Here is a 19,552-nt window from a genome sequence, read left to right as displayed (position 1 = left end):
ACTCCATCTCAAAAAAAAAAAAAAAAAAAAATTTGATTTTCTGTACATTGAGCTTGTATTCTGCAAGAGATAGTTTTACTTTTTCCTTTCCAATCTGAATGTCTTATATTTCATCTTAATTCATAATTGTCCCAGCTGGAACTTTCAGTCAGTACAGTGTTGGATAGAAGTGGTGAAAACATCTGGACAGACCCCAGACTTAGAAAGACAGAGAGAGAGAGAGAGAGAGATAAAAGAAAGAAAGGAAAGGAAGGAAGGAAGGAAGGAAGGAAGAAAGAAAGAAAGGAGGAAAGAAAGAAAGAGAAATGGTGTGAACAGACATTCCGGTCTTCTTCCTGATCTAAGCTTTTATCCTTTCATTCGAATCAAGTATGACGTTAGCTGTGAGTTTTTTATAGAAAACCTTTATCATATTGAGGAAGCTCCCTTTTATTCCTAGTTTATTGAGTGTTTTATCATGAAAGGGTGTTAGATTTATGTTTTTATTTATGTTTTTGTGCATCTATTGAGATAATCATGTAGTTTTTGTCCTCTGGTCTATTAACATGGTGTATTACATTGATTTTTGGATGTTAAAGCAACCTTGCATTACTGCAATAAATCCCACTTGGTCATGGTGTATAATTCTTTTTATATGTTGCTGGATTCAGTTTGTTAGTATTTATACACCACTGGGTCGTGGTGTATAATTCTTTTTAGATGTTGCTGAATTCAGTTTGCTGGTATTTTGTTGAGGGATTTTGTCTGTATTCATGAAAGACATTGGTCTGTAGTTTTCTTGTGACATCTTTGTCTGGTATTGGTATGAAGGTAGTACTGGCCTCATACAATGAGTTAAGAAGTGTTCTCTCCTCTTTTGATTTTTGGAAGGTTTGTGAAAGATTGGTATAAGTGCTTTTTTCAGCATTTAGTAGAATCCACTAGTGAAGTCACCTGGGCCTGGACTTTTTTGGGGGGTAAGGGAGGAGTTTTAATTCCTAACTCCATTTCTTTTCCTGTTACTGTCTATTCAGATTTTCTATCTTCTTGAATCAGTTTTGGCAAATTCTTTCTTTCTTTCCTCCTTCCTTCCTTCCTTCCTTCCTTCCTTCCTTCCTTCCTTCCTTCCTTCCTTCCTTCCTTCCTTTCTTTTTTATGGTGTTTTGCTCTTGTTGCCCTGCCCAGGCTGGAGTGCAATGGTGCAATCTTGGCTCACTGCAACCTCCACCTCCCAGGTTCAAACTATTCTCCTGCTTCAGCCTCCCAAGTAGCTGGGATTACAAGTATGTGCCACCATGCCCAGCTAATTTTTTGTATTTAATAGAGACAAGGTTTCACCATGTTGGTTGGGCTGGTCTTGAACTTCTGATCTTAAACTTCTGATCTCAAGTGATCAGAAGTTCAATCCACCTACCTCGGCCTCCCAAAGTGCTGGGATTACAGGCGTGAGCCACTGCACCCAGCCTAAGTTGTATATTTCTAAGAATTTGTCCATACCATTTAGGTTATCCAGTTGATATACCCTTATTCATATTCCCTTATAATCAATTCCATATCTGTATGGTCAGTAGTGATATTCTTTCTTTCATTCCTGATTTTGGTAATTTGAATATTCTCTTTTTTTGTTTGATCTTTCCAGCTAAAGTTTTGTCAATTGTATTAATCTGTTCAAAGCACCAACTTTTAGTTTCATTGATTTTCTCTATTGTTTTCTATCCTCTATGTATTTCCTTCCACTTGCTTTGGGTTGTTTGCTCTTCTTTTGTTTTTGCCTTTATTCTTGTTTTGTTTTTAATTTGTATATGTACATAGTAGTTGTATATATTTATGGGGTACATGAGATGTTTTGAGACAGGCATGCAATGTGAAATAATCATATCATGGGGAATGGGGTATCCATCCTCTCAAGCATTTATCCTTTCTTTGTGTTACAAACAATCCAATTATACTCTTTTAGTTATTTAATTTTTATTTCAATATTTCTTAGAGAACAGGTGGTGTTTGGTTACACAGATAAGTTCTTCAGTGGTGATTTCTTAGATTTTGGTGTACCCATAACCCGAGCAGTATACCCTGTACCCAGTGTGTAATCTTTTATCCCTCACCCCCTCCCACCCTTCCCTCCAAGTCCCCAAGGTCCACCCTATCATTTTTATGCCTTTGCATCCTCATAGCTTAGCTCCCACTTGTGAGAAAATACGATGTTTGGTTTTCCTTTCCTGAGTTACCTCACTTAGAATAATGGTCTCCAACTCCACCTAGGTGGCTGCAAATGCCATTATTTCATTCCTTTTTATGGCTGAGTAGTATTTCATTATATATATTTACCACATTTTAGTCTACAGCCATACCACCCTGAATGTGTCCAACCTCATCAACCACATTTTTAAAAAAATTTTATATTCATTTATTAATTTTTTTAGATGGAATCTCGCTCTGTCACCCAGGCTGGAGTGAAGTGGTGCAATCTCACCTCCAAAAGTGCTGGGATTACAGACATGAGCCACTGTGCCCGACTGTATCACATTTTTCTTTATCTACTCGTTGACTGATGGGCATTTGGGCTGGTTCCATATTTTTGCAGTTGTGAATTGTGCTGCTATAAATATGCATGTGCAAGTGTCTTTTTCATATAATGACTTCTTGGATCAAACAGTAGATCTACTTTCAGTTTTTTAAGGAATCTCCATGCTGTTTTCCATAGTGGTTGTACTAGTTTACATTCAAACCAGCAGTGTAAAAGTGTTCCTTTTCACCATGTCCACACCAACACCTATTTTTTTTTTTAATTATGCCCCCTTTTTTTTTTTTTTTGACAGAATCTTGCTCTGTCGCCCAGGCTAGAGTGCAGTGGCACAATCTCGGCTCACTGCAACCTCTGCCTCCTGAGTTCAAGCCATTCTCCTGGCTCAGCCTCCTGAGTAGCTGGGATTACAGGCGTGCACCACCATGCCCAGCTAAGTTTTGTATTTTAGTACAGATGGAGTTTCACCATGTTGGTCAGGCTGGTCTCGAACTCCTGACCTTGTGATCCGCCCACCTTGGCCTTCCAAAGTGCTGGGATTATAGGCATGAGCCACCGCGCCTGGCCATTATGGCCATTCTTGTAGGAGTAAGGTGATTTTGCACTGTAATTTTGATTTGCATTTCCCTGATAATGATGTTGCACATTTTTCCATATGCTCGTTGGCCATTTGTATACCTTCTTTTGAGAATTGTCTATTTATGTCCTTAGCCAACTTTTTGATGGGATTGTTTGTTTTTTTCTTGCTGATTTGTTTGAGCTTCTTGTAGATTCTGGATATTAGTCCTTTGTTGGATGCATAGTTTGCAAAGATTTTCTCCCACCCTGTGAGTTGTCTGTTTACTCTGTTGACTGTACCTTTTGCTGTGCAAAAGTTTTTTAGTTTAATTAAGTCCCAACTATTTATCTTTATTTTTATTGCATTTGCTTTTGGGTTCTTGGTCATGAAATCCTTGTGTAAGCCAATGTCTAGAAGGGTTTTTCCAATGTTATCTTCTAGAATTTTTATGGTTTCAGGTCTTAGATTTAAGTCCTTAATCCCTCTTGAGTTGATTTTTGTATAACGTGAGAGATGAGGATCCAGTTTCATTCTCCTACATGGGGCTAGCCAATTATCCCAACACCATTTGTTGAAAAGGGTGTCCTTTCCCCACTTTATGTTTTTGTTTGCTTTGTCAAAGATCAGTTGGTTGTAAGTATTTGGGTTTATTTTGGGGTTCTCTATTCTGTTCCATTGGCCTGTGTACCTATTTTTATACCAGTACCATGCCTTGTAGTATAGTTTGAAATCTGGTAACGTGATGCCTCCAGATTTGTTCTTTTGCTTAGGATTGCTTTGGCTATGCGGGCTCTTTTTTGGTTCCATGTAAATTTTAGGATTTTTTCATAGTTCTGTGAAGAATGATGATGGTATTTCAATGGGAATTGCATTGAATTTGCAGATCGCTTTTAGCAGTATGGTCATTTTCACAATATTGATTGCACCCACCCATGAGCATAGACTGTGTTTTCATTTGTTTGTGTCATCTGTGACTTCTTTCAGCAGTGTTTTATAGTTTTCCTTGTAGAGGTCTTTCTCCTCCTTGGCTAGGTGTATTCCTAAGTATTTTATTTTTTTGCAGCTATTGTAAGAAGGGTTAAGTTCTTTATTTGATTCTCAGCATGGTCACTGTTGGTGTATAGCAGTGCTACTGATTTGTGTACATTGATTTTGTATCCTGAAGCTTTAATGAATTCATCTATCAGATCTAGGAGCTTTTTGGATGAGTCTTCAGGGTTTTCTAGGTATATGATCATATCATCTGTGAACAGTGACAATTTGACTTCCTCTTTACCGATTTGGATGTCCTTTATTTATTTCTCTTGTCTGATTACTCTGGCTCTTTTAGTTATTTTTAAAAGTACAATTAAGTTATTTTTGACTGTAGTCACCCTATTGTGTTATCAAATAGTAGGTCTTATTCATTCTTTGTATTTAGTTTGCTCTTGTTTTTCTGGTTTCTTAAGGTAGAAGTGGAAGTTTATAGTAATTCATATGAAATCTTTCCTCTTTTTTAACGTAGGCACTTTCAGCTACAGATTTCCCCTTTAAGAACTTTTAAGGCCGGGCGTGGTGGCTCACACCTATAATCCCAGCACTTTGAGAGGCTGAGGCAGGCAGATCGCTTGAGGTCATGACTTCGAGACCAGCCTGACCAACATGGTGAAACCCCATCTCTACTAAAAATAGAAAATTAGCTGGACATGGTGGCACATGCCTATAATCCCAGCTACTTGGGAGGCTGAGGCAGGAGAATCACATGAACCCAGAAGGCGGAGGTTGCAGTGAGCCAAGATCGTGCCATCGCACTCTAGCCTGGGCAATAAGAGCGAATCTCCATCTCAAAAAATAAATTAATAAAAAATTTTAAAAAAGAACTGCTTTAGCTAGACCCCATAAATTTTGCTATGTTGTATTTTCATTTTTATTCATCTCAAAGTATTTGCTAATTTCTCTTCTGATTTTTTTTCCTTGACCGCCTGGTTATTTAAGAGTGTTTTGGCTGGGCATGGTTGCTCATGCCTGTAATCCCAGCACTTTGGGAGGCCAAGGCAGGCAGATCACTTGAGGCCAGGATTTTGAGACCAGCCTGGCCAACATGGTGAAACCCCATGTCTATCAAAAATAGAAAAATTAGTTGGGCGTGGTGGCAGGTGCCTGTAATCCCAGCTACTTGGGAGACTGAGGCGGGAGGATCACTTGGTCCCAGGAGGTGGAGGTTGCAGTGAGCCAAGATTGAACCACTACACTCCAGCCTAGGCAACAGAGCAAGACCCTGTATCCAAAAAAAAAAAAACAAGGGTTTTGTTTGATTTCTACTTATGAATTTCCCAGACTCCCTTCTGTTATTGATTTCTAATTTAATTATGCTGTGCTCAGAAAATATATTTTGTATGATTTTATTCCTTTTAAATCTAGTAAGGCTTATTTTATATCATAACATATGGTTTATTCACAACAGTGTTCCATATGCACTCAAGAAGAATGCATATTCCGCTGTTGTTAGGTAGATGGTTCTGTAGATTTCAGTTAGATCTAGTTTGATTTATAGTATTGCTCAGGTCCTCTGTTTCCTTGTTGATATTCTGCTTAGTTGTTTCATCCATTATTGAAAGTGGAGTATTGGCCGGGTGTGGTGGGTCACACTTGTAATCCCTGCATTTTGGGAGGCCAGGGCAGGTGGATCACTTGAGGTCAGGAGTTTGAGACCAGCCTGGCCAACATGGTGAAACCCCGTCTCTACCAAAGACACAAAAAATTAGCCAGGCATGGTGGCAGGCACCTGTAATCCTGGCTACTCGGGAGACTGAGGTAGGAGAATCACTTGAACCCAGGAGGCGGAGTTGCAGTAAGCCGAAGTCGTACCACTGCACTCTAGCCTGGGCAACAGAGTGAGGCTCCATCAAAAAAAAAGAAAAGAAAGAAAGAGAGAGAGAGAGAAAGAAAGAAAGAAAAGAGAGAGAGAGAGAAAGAAAGAAAGAAGAGAGAGAGAAAGAAAGAAAGAGAAAGAAAGAAAAAGAAAGAAAGAAAGGAAGGAAGAAGAAAGGAAGGAAGGAAGAAAGGAAGGAAGGAAGAAAGAAAATGGAGTATTGAAGTCTCCTACTACTGTTGTTGAATTGTATATTTTTCCCTTCAATTCTGTCAGTTTTTTCTTCCTGTATTTGGGGGTTTTGTTGTTAGGTGCCAGTGCTGTACTTTTGTCATAGATGTAATCTCTAGTGAAAGGCAAACTGGAGTTTGAGTGGCATTTCGAAGTCTTGTTTTCCAGCATCTTGATCACCATGATGAGCTATAAGGGCAATGACTAAAAACATGGGTTTTAAAGTCCTTCAGACCTAGGCTCAAATCCAGTCTACCACTTGGTCTATGTAACCTTAGGCGAGTCAGTTTCTTTAGCTGTAAAATGTAGATAATGATAGTAACTACCCCATTGGGTTGTTATGAAGATTAAGTAGGATCACATATATTAGGACCTTAGCCTAAGTTAGTGCTTGTTTGTCGTCTGTCTGTCTGCTGTCCGAGTGTATTCTCACAGATAAAATGGGGAAGAGCTCCAAAAACAGTGAGAGAAGGTATTCACAGATAAAGCATTTGCAATAGATAATTCTCAGATGCACACACCTACCGTCATTAAGAGCGATTGACGAGAGCATTTGCCACATGTATGTGTAGCAGGTAGGGCTGACCCTGCATGAATGCAGAAAAGAATAAAATTTGAAGAATTGTAAGAATGCTTCCCCTACCCTCCTCCCACATATGCACATCCCAGCGTATCTCCCATATACTTTATACATTCAGACCCTGGAATTCTAATATAGAGCATTATTCTTTTAGGATACCTCCATCAACAGGCGTCTCTGAAATGCAAACTCTTGGGCATTATATGTAGCCTGTTTAACAGGTTTTGACTAAAGCATTAGTAACTTGTCAGATTTATTTCCTTCTGCTAGAAGAGATTCAAGATAACAAGAACAACAGAGCACCAGTGGTTGGAAAAGCTCTGAAAAGAGGTGGGGGCAGGGGCAGGAACAGTTCCAAGTGGGACATATGTCTACAGCTGACTTTCAAACAGAGGGTAGTCATGTAAGAGTCCAGCTGTGCCCAGATACCAGGCTCTAAACCAAGGTGTTCACTCCCACCCCTACCATACCCCATGCCTTCTCCCATTTCAGAGGTGATGGGGCTATTAGCAGCTCAGGTTATTAGACTCTACTCACTCTACTTTCAGGGTCAGCAGTAACATAGCTCATAAACTTCCCTAACCCTAATCTTTGGCAGCCAGGCAATGCTTTGTCTTGGGACCTGCCACTCGGTCGTGCTGCAGAGACATGGGCCAGAGACAACAAGGGAGCTCAGTCACAATCCTCGGCACCAGGGTTCATCTGTTGATTCTCTTTCTGGGTTTAGATTACATGCACAGCGCCCACCGCCCTGTCACTGGGGGCCACCTGGGGAAAAAGGAGAGTAGTTATGTGGGCAGCGTGGACACCAGCCCCAGGAAATCGAGCCGCTGCACGCCCCCGCCTGCCGACTCTGAGCTTGTCAGCTTCTGCTACCTCCATATGCGGGAACAAAGAAAGGAGCAGCAAAGTCGGACAGATGTCAACGAGAACCTAATCTTCTTTGAGGAGACCAGGCCCCGAACCAAGTCTGACCCCACATCCAAAAGTTCCGGCCAAGGTTATGAGGTAGTCCCTGATGACTTTGATGCAGCTAGCCTAGACCATGAGCCTTGTGCCAGCAGGGCCCGGTCCTACACCTTGGACAATTCCCTTGGGGCTGAAGCCCTGAATTTCTACTGTGACTCTTGCAAAGCCAAGCTCCAGGAGCAGCTGGGCCCTCGCAAAGGTGGGAAGCCTGGCTCGTCTCGTGACAATATAGTAGATTTGATGTCCCTCCCACCACCTGGGAGTGAGGAGGAGGAGGAAGAGGAAGATGAGACAACTTCTCTGTTGCCAGCCATTGCTGCCCCACCCCCTGGTTTCCGAGACAACAGCTCTGATGAGGATGACCCCAAGCGCCGGGCTGTCCAGAGCCAGGAACAAGGACGCCACCTGCGTGGGCTTCTGTATGATGAGATTCCAGTGACATTGATTGACAGTGTGCAGACCCGGACAGTTCGAGATCATGCCCAGGAGCTAGATGATGCTCTGGTGTCCACTCTGCAGGCTCTGGAAGCCCTGGCTGCATCCGAGGATGGACCACACCCACCACCCCCACAGACTGCAGGTAATGACCTATTCCTTCTCTCTCCTTCCTCCCACTTTTCCTGTCCAGAAAAGGCCAGTGGGTAACATTGTATCTTTCCAAATAGATGTTAGAGTCACTGAGGTATGTCAGGGCAGTGGATGGACCAAAGGTTGTTTAGATAGGGTCAGAGGAGCAACGATGTTGCAGCAGGGAGCAGCTGCTCAGCTCTAGCTAGAGTTCTGGTGCTCGTCATTGCATCTCTTTGGAAATGCCTTACAGATAGATCCCAGGGATTGAGGTCATGACAGCTATGGATGCAGGCCAGGATGGAGGATCAGAGAAAAACTGTGAGACATGTAGAAGACAGGCGAAGAACAGAACATCCAGCATGCACATGATTGAAAGAAAAGCAAAACGACCAACTCACTACCTAGTGACCTGGGACCAGGGGAGCCAAAGGCCATCACTGCTCATGGCTGAGGTCTTTATCCTGCCTAAGAACGTGGGCTCCGAATCAGATGCACCCAAATCCTGGTTTCTTCAGTCATTGTCAGTGTAACCTTTGGCAAGGCACTTACTTTCTCTGACCCTCATTCTGTAACCTTAAATGGGTTTTATAAAAGTAGTTCTATCACATGGGGTTGTCATAAGGATTGAATGAGATAATTCATGCAAAGCATGTAAGCACTGCCTAGCACACAGTAAGGCCTCAGTAAGTGGTAGCTATTGTTACTAAGTATTAGTTCATAGGAGAACCGTACAACATGCCTGCTGTTCCCTGTTATAGACATATGTATGTCCATCTTATAGACAAACACACATCACACACGTACCCATAGTCACATATATGTCCCTCCATACACATACACCTTAAAAAAAGAGAAGAGAGTCGGGTGTGGTGGCTCACGTCTGTAATCCCAGCATTTTTGGAAGCTGAGGTGGGCAGATCACTTGAGGTCAGGAATTCAAGATCAGCCTGGCCAACATGGTGAAACCCCGTCTCTACTAAAAATACAAAAATTAACTGGGTAGGCTGGTGCACACCTGTAGTCTCAGCTACTCAGGAGGCTGAGGCAGAAGAATCACTTGAACCTGAGAGGCGGAGGTTGCAGTGAGCTAAGATTGCACCATTGCACTCCAGCCTGAGCGACAGAGTGAGACTCAAAAAAAAAAAAGAGAGAGAGAGAGAAGAGGTAAATGACACAGCAACAGAAAAGGAATAGGGAGGAATAGGGACCACGAGAAAGCATGTGAGGCAGGGAAAAGTGTAGAAAGGGAGGGTGAAGGTATTGGGGTCAGAGAAAGCCTGCCTTTTCCTTATGTGAGGACACCCTTGACATTGGGCAGCCCCCATGTATTTGGCCCCCAGGGCTGGCATTTCTCTTTGCTTAGAGTCTGGAGAGAGTGCTAACTGCTCCCAGGCTCAAGTCCCATGTGGCTGCTGGAGAGAGGACAAGCTCAGCTAAATGGCCTCAGCTGCAATGACTGTAGGCAGGCTTGGCCAGATGAGGAGGGATAGAGAGAGACCTCTCTTTGCCAGCCCCTCTTTAGGACAATTAACAAAAATTTCCTAGCTGTTGAATCTAAAAATAGTTGTGATTAGCATGCTGTTTTGCATGTGATTTGCATGGTAATTTGCCATCAAACTGCCCAGATCCTTGCTCCACCTCTTTTGTTTCTGTTTGGGATTCCAGCCTTTCATCCCCTTCTTATAGCTTGCCCCTCTTTGTCCCCTCCCCTCCACTCTTCCCACCCTCAGCCCTGCATTCTCACCAGGCCTGACTGTTTTTCTCCAGCTGGAAATACTGCTGGCTAACCTTGGCTTCTATGCACTTCCTATACAGTCAGCCCTCTGTATCTGAGGGTTCTGCATCCACTGATTCAACCAACCGAAGATCAAAAATATTTGACAAAAAGAAATATGTCTATACTGAACATGTACAGATTTTTCTTGTCATTATTCCCTAAACAGCACAGTATAACAACTACTTATATAGCATTTACATTGTGTTAGGTATTATAAGTAATCTAGAGAGGCTTTAAAATACATGGAAAGAGGGCCGGGCGCGGTGGCTCAAGCCTGTAATCCCAGTACTTTGGGAGGCCAAGACGGGTGGATCACGAGGTCAGGAGATCGAGACCATCCTGGCGAACACGGTGAAACCCCGTCTCTACTAAAAAATACAAAAAACTAGCCGGGCGAGGTGGCGGGCGCCTGTAGTCCCAGCTACTCGGGAGGCTGAGCCAGGAGAATGGCGTGAACCTGGGAGAAGGAGCTTGCAGTGAGCTGAGATCCGGCCACTACACTCCAGCCTGGGCGACAGAGCGAGACTCCGTCTCAAAAAATAAAATAAAATAAAAAAAAAAATACATGGAAAGATGTACATAGGTTACATGCAAATACTATGCCATTTCATATCAGGGACTTGAGTATCTGCAAGTTTTGGAGTCTTCAGGAGTCCTAGAGCCAATCGCCCATGAATACCGAGGGACAACCGTGTGGAGCTGGAAAAGAACTTGATTTCAGTAAGCGTAACAAGCCCTATCCCTGTTCCTCCAGGTCTGATTGTGCTGGCCACAATCACTCCTGAATCATCGCTGGACTCGGGTCATGAAACCAACTCTTCAGAGCTCACAGACATGTCAGAGATGATGTCGGCCATGAAGCAGCACCAGAACACCACCTACTTCCTGGCCCAGCACCTCAACAAGGACAGCCTCCTTGCCCGCAAGGACCTGCCCTTCCGGATCCAGAGCTGTGCAGCCCAGGCTGTTCTTACGGCCCCTTACTCTCTCGGGCGCCCGGATCCCAACCCATCTCTCCAACCCATTGCCACAGGCCAGAGTAGTGGCCCCGCTGGCGCTCGGAGGAAGCTGCCCCAGTCAGAGGGCCAGGTACAGGGAGAACGAACATACTCCTTGGCAGTGCACCCAGCACTGTCCCCACAGCTTAGTGAACAGAAGAATCTGAGCCTGCTGTCCCCAGTTCCTGAGGACAAAGGGCCTGGCCACACTAGGGCAGGCCTAGAAATGTCACTGAGGGCAGCCACGTCATCCCTCAGTGAAGAGCAGGTCTCTGAGCTGAGGGACAACCTGCCCAAGGAGGTCAGGTTGAGCCCCAAGCTTATCCTGGACCCAAAGGGCAGTGTGACCCCAGCCATCATCTCAGCTGCCCTACAGCAAGTGGTTCACAGTAAGAGTCTAGTCACTCCTGGTGGGGCTTTGGGGAACCCCCCCAGCAGGGGTGAGAGAAGGCTGGAGGCCAGCATGGGGAGGCCAGAGGTTAGCATGATGAGCAGCAGTGCAAATACGAATCTGAAGTTCAAAATTAGCCCCAGTGCTCCAGAGACCTCACGGAATTCTCAGCATCAGCTGGGCGCAGAGGTCTCTTCCAGCCCCAGAGCACCCACAGGCAGCTGGGCTGACAGCCTGCACCTCTCCCAACAGGAGGACAGGCTGCCTGTTCAAAATTTCCCTCCCAAAAGCTATCTTCTGCAAACGAGCCGAGAGTCAGTGGGCAAGCAAGCTACAGGGGAGGTGGCAGGCAAAGGCGGGCCAGAGGGTGGTAAGCCCACCCTGCAGAAGCAGGGCACCATCTCCAGCCAAGGAGAGAAGGCGCAGCTGGAGAGCACACCCAAAAGAAGCAAGCTCGAAGAGACCAGCCTGGTTCCCCGAGCTACCTACCCCATGGCTCTGCAGAGCCCCAGCTGCCAGTCAAGAAGCCACAGCCCCAGCTGCCAGCCCCATGGCCACAGCCCCAGCAGCCAGTCTCGAGGCCAGAGCCCCAGTTGCCAACCTCGAGGCCAGAGCCCACTGAGGTCTCAGGCTGCCAGCCGGCAGGTGAGCACCATGCCCTCTAGGAAGCTTGAAACAACTCTCAATGGAGCCCACTCGACCTCTGAAGGCCCTGCAAAACCCAAGTCATCCCGAGGTCCTTTCCGGCTACGCAATTTATTCTCTGCCACCTTCCCAACCCGCCAGAAGAAGGAGACAGATGAGCGGCAGGCCCAACTGCAGAAGGTAAAGCAGTATGAGCTGGAGTTTCTTGAGGAACTTCTAAAGCCACCAAGCCAGGGGGAGCTGCCAGGCACCGAGTACCTGCAACCTCCAGCACCTGGCCGCTGCAGCTGCCAGCTCCGCAGCAGCCCCGTGCAGCAGGGTCCTGGCATGTCCCGCGAGCAGAGGCGCAGCTGCGACTGCAAGCGCATCTGCCGGGGGGGCCGGCCGCAAGCCACCCAGACACCAGTGCCCAGCCTCCGGGGAAGGGAAAGGGACAGGGTCCTCCCTAGCCAGAGGCAGCCAGAGGCTGGCCCAGGCGTGAGCCTCAGCAGCCCCATCAATATCCGGCGCATTCGTTCTACCAGCCTGGAATCCCGAGAGTGCCGATCGGACCCTGAGAGTGGTGTTTCGTGCCTGACCACGTGTGCCTCAGGGGGCGAGTGTCTGGGAGCTCCCAACTACAGGAAACTGATGCGCCGCTACAGTATCAGTGAACTGGACCAGGGTGACAGGGCCTCGCTGACCTCGGATGTCTACCCACATCCGCCCCTGGGCATGCTGCCCAGGGAGGCCAAGGAGTTAGAGGCAAGCCTCCCCATAGCCTTGGGTCCCAAAAGCAGGTCTCTGGAGTCACCGACGCTGGGAGACCCCTCCTACGTCCAGGTTGCCCCAGAGACCAAAGGCCCCAGACAGATGGCCGTGTTCTCACTGCCCGCGGAGGTGTACCGGAAGCCTGCAGAGCTAGACGAGGACAGTGAGAGCAGCAAGTGCTGCTCCATCCGCTACTGCTTCTACTACCGCAAGTGTGACATGGCAGATGATGCCAGTGATGGCAAGGATGAGCTCTCTTACTCTATCCCCATGAAGATTCTGCCTGGCATGAAGCTGGACGAGCAGGTGGTGCCTGTGGTGAGCAGGACCCTGCAGGTGCTGGATGCTGCTACCTGCAGCAGCAGCAGCCCTGAGGCCTCCCGCACTCAGGAGATTGACCTCCGTGTGTCCACCTTCGAGGGGAGCCTGGCCAAGATCAATGCCCTGCGGGCCCATGCCTATGGCCTCCCTGATGGCTTCCTGGCTGCCCGGCTGGACACCAATGAACTGCTGACAGTCCTGCGGCAGTGTGTGGCCAGCCCCGAGGCCCGTGCCCCCAAGCCCTATGTCTCTCAGATCTCTGAGTATAAGCTCGAGCTAGCTCTCAAGTTCAAGGAGCTCCGGGCCTCCTGCCGCCGTGTGGCCAATGTGGACAAGAGCCCGACTCACATGCTGGCAGCAATCACGGGCAGCTTCCAGGTGCTGAGCAGCCTCATTGAGACCTTCGTGCGGCTGGTGTTCATTGTGCGCTCCGAGGCCCAGCGCCAAGAGCTGCTGGCCAAGGTAGAAGAGGTGGTGAGGAACTACACCTTCCTGCTGCGTGCAGCTGAGGAGTCCACAGCCCGTAACCTTAACCAGCAGCAGCAGCAGCAGCAACAACAACAGCAACAACAACAACAACAACAGCAGCAGCAGCAACAACAGCAGCAGCAGCAGCAGGTGGCAGCAGCTGCAGGGGCAGCCACAGAGCACCCACCAGGCTCCCCAACTTCGGCGACTGTTATGAGCACATTCACCCACTCCTTAAAAACCCTAATTAAGTAGGGCATCTGCCCACACCTGTCCCCCTTCCCCAACCATGGCCCCAAGTTTGAGCTTTGTGGTCCTTGCATCTTGTGGTGAGTGTGTGTGTATCTGCTGGGCCAGTCAGGGTCCAAGAGCCCATCAGTCTCCAGGGAGTGGAAACTCTCTCGATTAAGGCTGTCTCTTAAGGGCTGCAGACTTAGCTGCCGCCCTGGGTGTCCTCACCCCTTCCCTGGTCTCTGGGCCTCACTGTGAGGATAAAGGCCCCTCGTCACTCTGCTCACAGCAGGGCTGTATTTTATCTCTTCTCTCGGGCTGAGAGGTGACATCAGGCTCACTTCCTGCTCAATCCGTGTTGGGCGCTGGGGAGCCAGGGCCTGAAGGAAGCGGACCCTCAGGCCTTGAGCTCCTCATGGCATTGGCTCCCCTGCTGGGAGCAATGGCAGTAGCAGCAGGCCACATTGCCGTGCCGAGGGGAGAGTGCGCTCCGTCCAGATGTGCCCAACCACCCTGGGCTCACACTCACTTGGCAGGTGCCACCCTGAGGGCCTGTGCCTGGGTGAGATGTCTGCAGAAAACAGCCACACTAGGCTCTTTGCAGCTGCCCAACAGGCTGCCAGCCTGGGGAGCCCTCACCTCCAGGTCCAGTAGCTCCACACCAGCCATCCCCAAAGTGCCCTGCCTCTCACTGATGGGCAGGGCAGCTCAGTCCACTAGGGAGCAAGCATCTGGGATCACCCCACTCGTTTTGGATAAGGTACCTGGTGAAAACGTCTGCCTGGGGAGACCCAGTGCAGGCCTAGGAGCCCGCCCAGCCCAGCGCAGGGGCTGTTGCTGCAGGCGTGAGGCTCCTCTCTCAACATCTCTACCAGACAGACTGTCCTTAGGAGTTTGACTTAGCTGTGGATCGGGGAGGGGGGTGGGGGGAGGGGGGAAAGGGGTGGGGGTGGGGGGTGTTGATGACTATATCTTAAGCTTTTGGAAGCTAGCGTGATATGTTAATCCTGAGTATATGCTTTTGGCTGTGTATTGACCCTGTGGATTTGTCTCTCTAAGAAAAGAAGCTGAGCGCCTTACCCGGTGCAGTCCTGCACCTCTTTCTCCCTCTCTGGAGCCATCTGGAAGGGAATTCACACTGTTTAACATCACCTTGACACACACCTCCTATTGCCACCACCGCTGCCACCGCCGCCGCCGCTGCCACCACCACCGCCACCACCGCTGCCAACCCTCCCCCCGCCCCCCACCCCCACCCCCACAACCTTCCTGGGAGTGAAGACACGGAGTCCCTACCAACTGTCCCACTGTAGGGAACAAAGAAAGCCAATGCTTCTTCTGTATAGATTGCTTCTTGTTCACGTCTCCATATCTCCCCATTTCCCACACCCTTGTGCCCTGTGTCTGCCTCTGTTTCATCACTGTGTCGGAGGTCCATGTGAAATCTTTCATTCTGATGTGAGTTTTATAAAGATGTACACTGTGCTTAACCCCTGCCCATCCTTGGTAGCCTCTAGTACAATAAAGTCTCCCTGAGTGGTGAGTTCTCCCAGCAAGGAGGAGGGGAGTTTCTTCTGCAGAATCCAGCCCCTCCCTTCCTTGCTTCTCCTCCCCCAGGACCAAGTTGTTGAATGGGCCAGAGATGCAGCCAGTGGGGAATCCTTTTCCCCTCAGCCACTGCAAGCTGGAGTGCTGACATGGTCTTCTTTTTCTCCCAACTTCGCCACTCAGCCCCTGCCTGTGTCATTCCACTGCCATCCTTCACCTCTCCCTCAGCCTCATGGAGAGGAAACATTTTCTAATGTCTGTATATAGTATATATACTACATAAAATATATAAATTATATATATATATACCAATTTATGTCTTGTTTTTCAAACAAGAATGATTAAATCTATTCATCTTACTATCCCAATAAGTCTTTGCGGTGCCTCTTTGTGGGTGTCCTTGTGTCCTTGAATTGTTCGTTGGTGGTGGCCCTTTGTGTGCTCCTCCTGGGCCCTTGCTCTTATGTACTGGGCACTGGTGGGTGATGACAGCTAAGGACCCTGTTCCTCCCACCTCCGCAACACGCAGGGGATCCCCTTTGTTCCTCTTTGAAGCTTCCTGTTTCTCATGGGAGTTGGAAATTGTCTACCTCTTTCTCTTGACCACGGGGCTTCTGGCTCACCTGGCCACCATGGCTGTGACCTCAGAGCTGAAGGGCTGTAGGTGGTGTGGGGCGGGTGGGGCATGTGGAAAAACACAGTGTGCTCTGTGCCTAGTGTATCAGATGGCCTGGAAATTAGGATTTTAGGCCACTCCTCAGACTGGGGTTGGGAAATGGGGCCTCTCCCTCTGAACTGTGCCTTCTTGCTCTCAGAGTGCAGCCTGACTGCCTCGCAGTTTAGTCTATGGAATCCCTTGCAACAGCGGCTGGCCATGTAGTGGGGTGGGAAGGAGGGATTGTTTCCATAGTATGGAAGCATTAGGACCCTAATCAGAGCTAACCCTTCGGGCTCTTCAGAGTTACCCAAGGGTGAGAAATTATTTTGTTTCTCCTGTTTCCTAATTTTCTTCCGGTACTTACAGGTCTTCACTAGCCTATGAGGCATCTTTGTCCAAATCAGAAAAAGGTTCTTCCTGCTGCCCACGCCCCCATCGTGACACCCTCTGTGTGATGGGCACATGGCTTGGTAATTTCAGCCCTGTCCAGCCCCACTTGCTTCATTGGCTAGGTATACAAGCTACACAATCGTGTACAGTGATCCTACTTAGTCACTTCCGAAGACTGATAACAGACTTTTTTTTTTTTTTTTTTTTTTGAGACAGAGAGTCTCGCTCTGTTACCCAGGCTGGAGTCCAATGGTGTCATCTCAGCTCACTGTAACCTCCACCTCCTGGGTTCAAGTGATTCTCCTGCTTCAGCCTCCCAAGTAGCTGGGATTGCAGGTGCCCGCCACTACACCCAGCTATTTGTTTTTTCAAAGACGGCATTTCACCATGTTGGTCAGGCTGGTCTCGAACTCCTGACCTCAGGTGATCCACCCGCCTTGTTCTCCCAAACTGTTGGGATTACAGGCGTGAGCCACCACACTTGGCCTACAGACTCCTTTTTTCCATGTCTGCAAAGGTTATGGCTAAAGAGGTTTGGAAGCAAAGCATTGAAGAGGAGCCAGGGGCAGCATAGTCAGGCTGGGCTTCTCTGCATGTTCCCCAACACCAAGCCAAAGCTCCTCTTTAAACATGGGAGGGAACCACCGGCAGCAGCCCTTGGACTAGAGGCAGAGCTCTTCCGGGTGCTGCCTGCCAGGCATACTGTCCCACAACACTAAGGTTGGGATTCAGTGCGAGTCAATGCCACGATAAAGTGAAGCCCACTGCCACTCAAAATGACCCAACTGGACAATCCAAAAACTTGGGAGCCCTAAGGCCCTATGCTAACTATACTGGTAGCTCCTTAAGGTCAGAAAACATTCTTATTTAGTTTTACACCCTGGGTACCCACCCACATAGTACCTGGCACATAGTAGGTATTCACATATTTGTAGAATGAATGAGTGTTGAATGAGATGACTCATGAGAGAGCCATCCCAGACTTGTGTGCGAGTGAAAAGGGCTCTGTCTCCTCTGGGAGTGGTTGATTTGGGGCAGTGTAGTTGGATATGGCTAGACAGTCTGGCATCCTCCTATCAAAAGATGAGGAGTTGGGGCCATCATCCCACGCCCCACCAACTCAGCTGAGTTTCACCAACTACTTTCCAAAAGCTCCTGAAACTCTCCTGAGGTGACTGACAGTCACCTCAGACCCAGGGTCATTCTCTGCAGTATCTAGGAGTGCAGGGAAAGACCATATTCCCACCAACGTCTTCCTTGCCATCTTTGGCCTCAACCTGAACCTGAAGCTGATGCTCTCCAGTCACCCCATCCAAGTGTCCCAGAGCCTGACTCTTGCCTTTCTGACTTCAGCCACTTAAAGGAAAACGGGTTCATACTGTTGGCATGGGCCCAAAATACCAGTGGGTGCTGGCACAATCACATTTTTTTTCAAGCTGTTGTGAAGGCACTGTGGATAATAGGTAATTTCATCAGCAATGAATTGAAAGAACCTGCCTCAGCCAGAATTTTTGCTGCCAAAGAGGCAGGGGAGGCTCAACTGCCAGCATTGGGAGGGAGCATACATTTATGTCTCAGGATCAAATTCCTGCAAACAGCCAGTAGGATGAGGGTAATAACCACATCCAGTTCCAGGGTAATAGCCACATCCCATTCCTCATCCTGCAGCCTGGAAGCCAGACTGTGGGTGTACATCTGGAGCTAGGAGGAAGTCCTCCACCTAGTCGGAGGAAATGACCTCTGAGGATTCAGTCCTGGTCCCTGGAGAAATGTCCTGGACATCAGGCGGGTTTCTTGGGTTCAATGTCCTTACCGGCTGGAAGCCACTGTAAAGTGGAAATGATGAAGACTGCCTTCTTGCAGGTACAGAACTGCTTGTTTCACATGAGCGTTTCTAGTGACTCCCACAAAGGCCCACACATCCACGCACCAAGTCATTGGTTGATGCCACACCCCAGCATAACAGGGACATGTTCTGGTGTCCATGTGATGTTTTCAGCTGCAGGTTTACCTGCACTTAGGAATGAGGTAGGTTACCTACCACTTAGCAATGAGCTCAGGTTTAGCTTTTCCTGCTCTCCTGTCTGTGATGTCTTTCCCTCTGGGTATTGATTCCTCATTCTCATTTTCAAGGTTTTGGCTAAAAGGAGTATGCAACTGTACTTTGTTGGGAGTCTTCCACAACACAGAAAAGTTGAACTTTGCCCTTAAATAGGCGAAAACAACTGTGTATGAACACTTGCCATATGCCAGATACCCTGCTAAGTATTTTACACACAGGATCTCATTTAATCTTCACAATAATCCTTTGAGAGAGGTACTAATATCATTTCCATTTATCAGAGGAGGAATTGAAGCCTAGACAAGTCACTAGCCCAAGGTCACACAGCTGGTAAGTGGTAAGCCTATCACTTTTCAAACCCAGCCCATCATGCTTTCAACTACTACCCTACAGTACTTAGCCTGACCCCACCTTTCTGTGGGCCCAGGATCATTCTCTGCAGCATCTGGAAGTGCAGGGAGGAACCCACCTTTGTGGGGTTTTTGTTGTTATTGTTAAACAGGTTCTCACTCTGTCACCCAGGCTGCAGTGCAGTGGCATAATCACAGCTCACTGCAGCCTGGACCTCCTGAGCTCGGGTGATCCTCCCACCTCAGCCTCCCAAGTAGCTGGGACTACAGGTACCCACTACCACATCCAGCTGATTTTTATTTTTATTTATTTATTTTTTTGTAGAGACAGGGTTTTGCCATGTTGCCTAGGCTGGTCTCAAACTCCTGGGCTCAAGTGATCTGCCCGCCTCAGCCTCCCAAAATGCTGGGATTATAGGAATGAGCCACCATGCCCGGATTCAACCTTACCTGCCAATCACTTCTCCCGGAAACAGAGGCATGGATGCAGCCACACTCATCAGAAGATGACCTGTAATTGCTGCTCAGGGTCCAGGCAGCCTGTGTGTAACAGGTGGCCTGTAACTTTGGAGTGTGAGTGCAAGCCCGCCTGTCCCCTAACCTATCTTTGCTGCTCTGCCCTTGCACCACATGCCTCTCGGAGGGAGCTAGGGATGAAACAGCATATGTGCATGGAAATTTGTGGGTTGAGCGTTATGTC

The 19,552-nt window shown here is 47.9% G+C and overlaps 1 protein-coding gene across 2 annotated transcripts in view; it reads left to right on the top strand.

The window, feature by feature from the left end:
• FRMPD3 (FERM and PDZ domain containing 3) overlaps window positions 1–15,760 on the top strand; it is an 87,207-nt gene extending 71,447 nt beyond the window's left edge. For both annotated transcript variants that reach the window (XM_023203059.2, XM_023203060.2), the window contains 2 exons: window positions 7,452–8,273; window positions 10,795–15,760. In XM_023203059.2, the coding sequence (XP_023058827.1) occupies window positions 7,452–8,273; window positions 10,795–13,868 (3,896 nt within the window). In that variant the 3' untranslated portion in view covers window positions 13,869–15,760. The remainder of the gene's footprint in view (window positions 1–7,451; window positions 8,274–10,794) is intronic.
• The last annotated feature ends 3,792 nt before the right edge of the window (window positions 15,761–19,552 follow it).

The sequence above is a fragment of the Piliocolobus tephrosceles genome, chromosome 12, assembly GCF_002776525.5.
Source record: "Piliocolobus tephrosceles isolate RC106 chromosome 12, ASM277652v3, whole genome shotgun sequence".
Taxonomy (NCBI): Eukaryota; Metazoa; Chordata; class Mammalia; order Primates; family Cercopithecidae; genus Piliocolobus; species Piliocolobus tephrosceles.
Note: the sequence above shows the minus strand (reverse complement) of the source record. Positions and strands in the feature narration are given on the sequence as shown.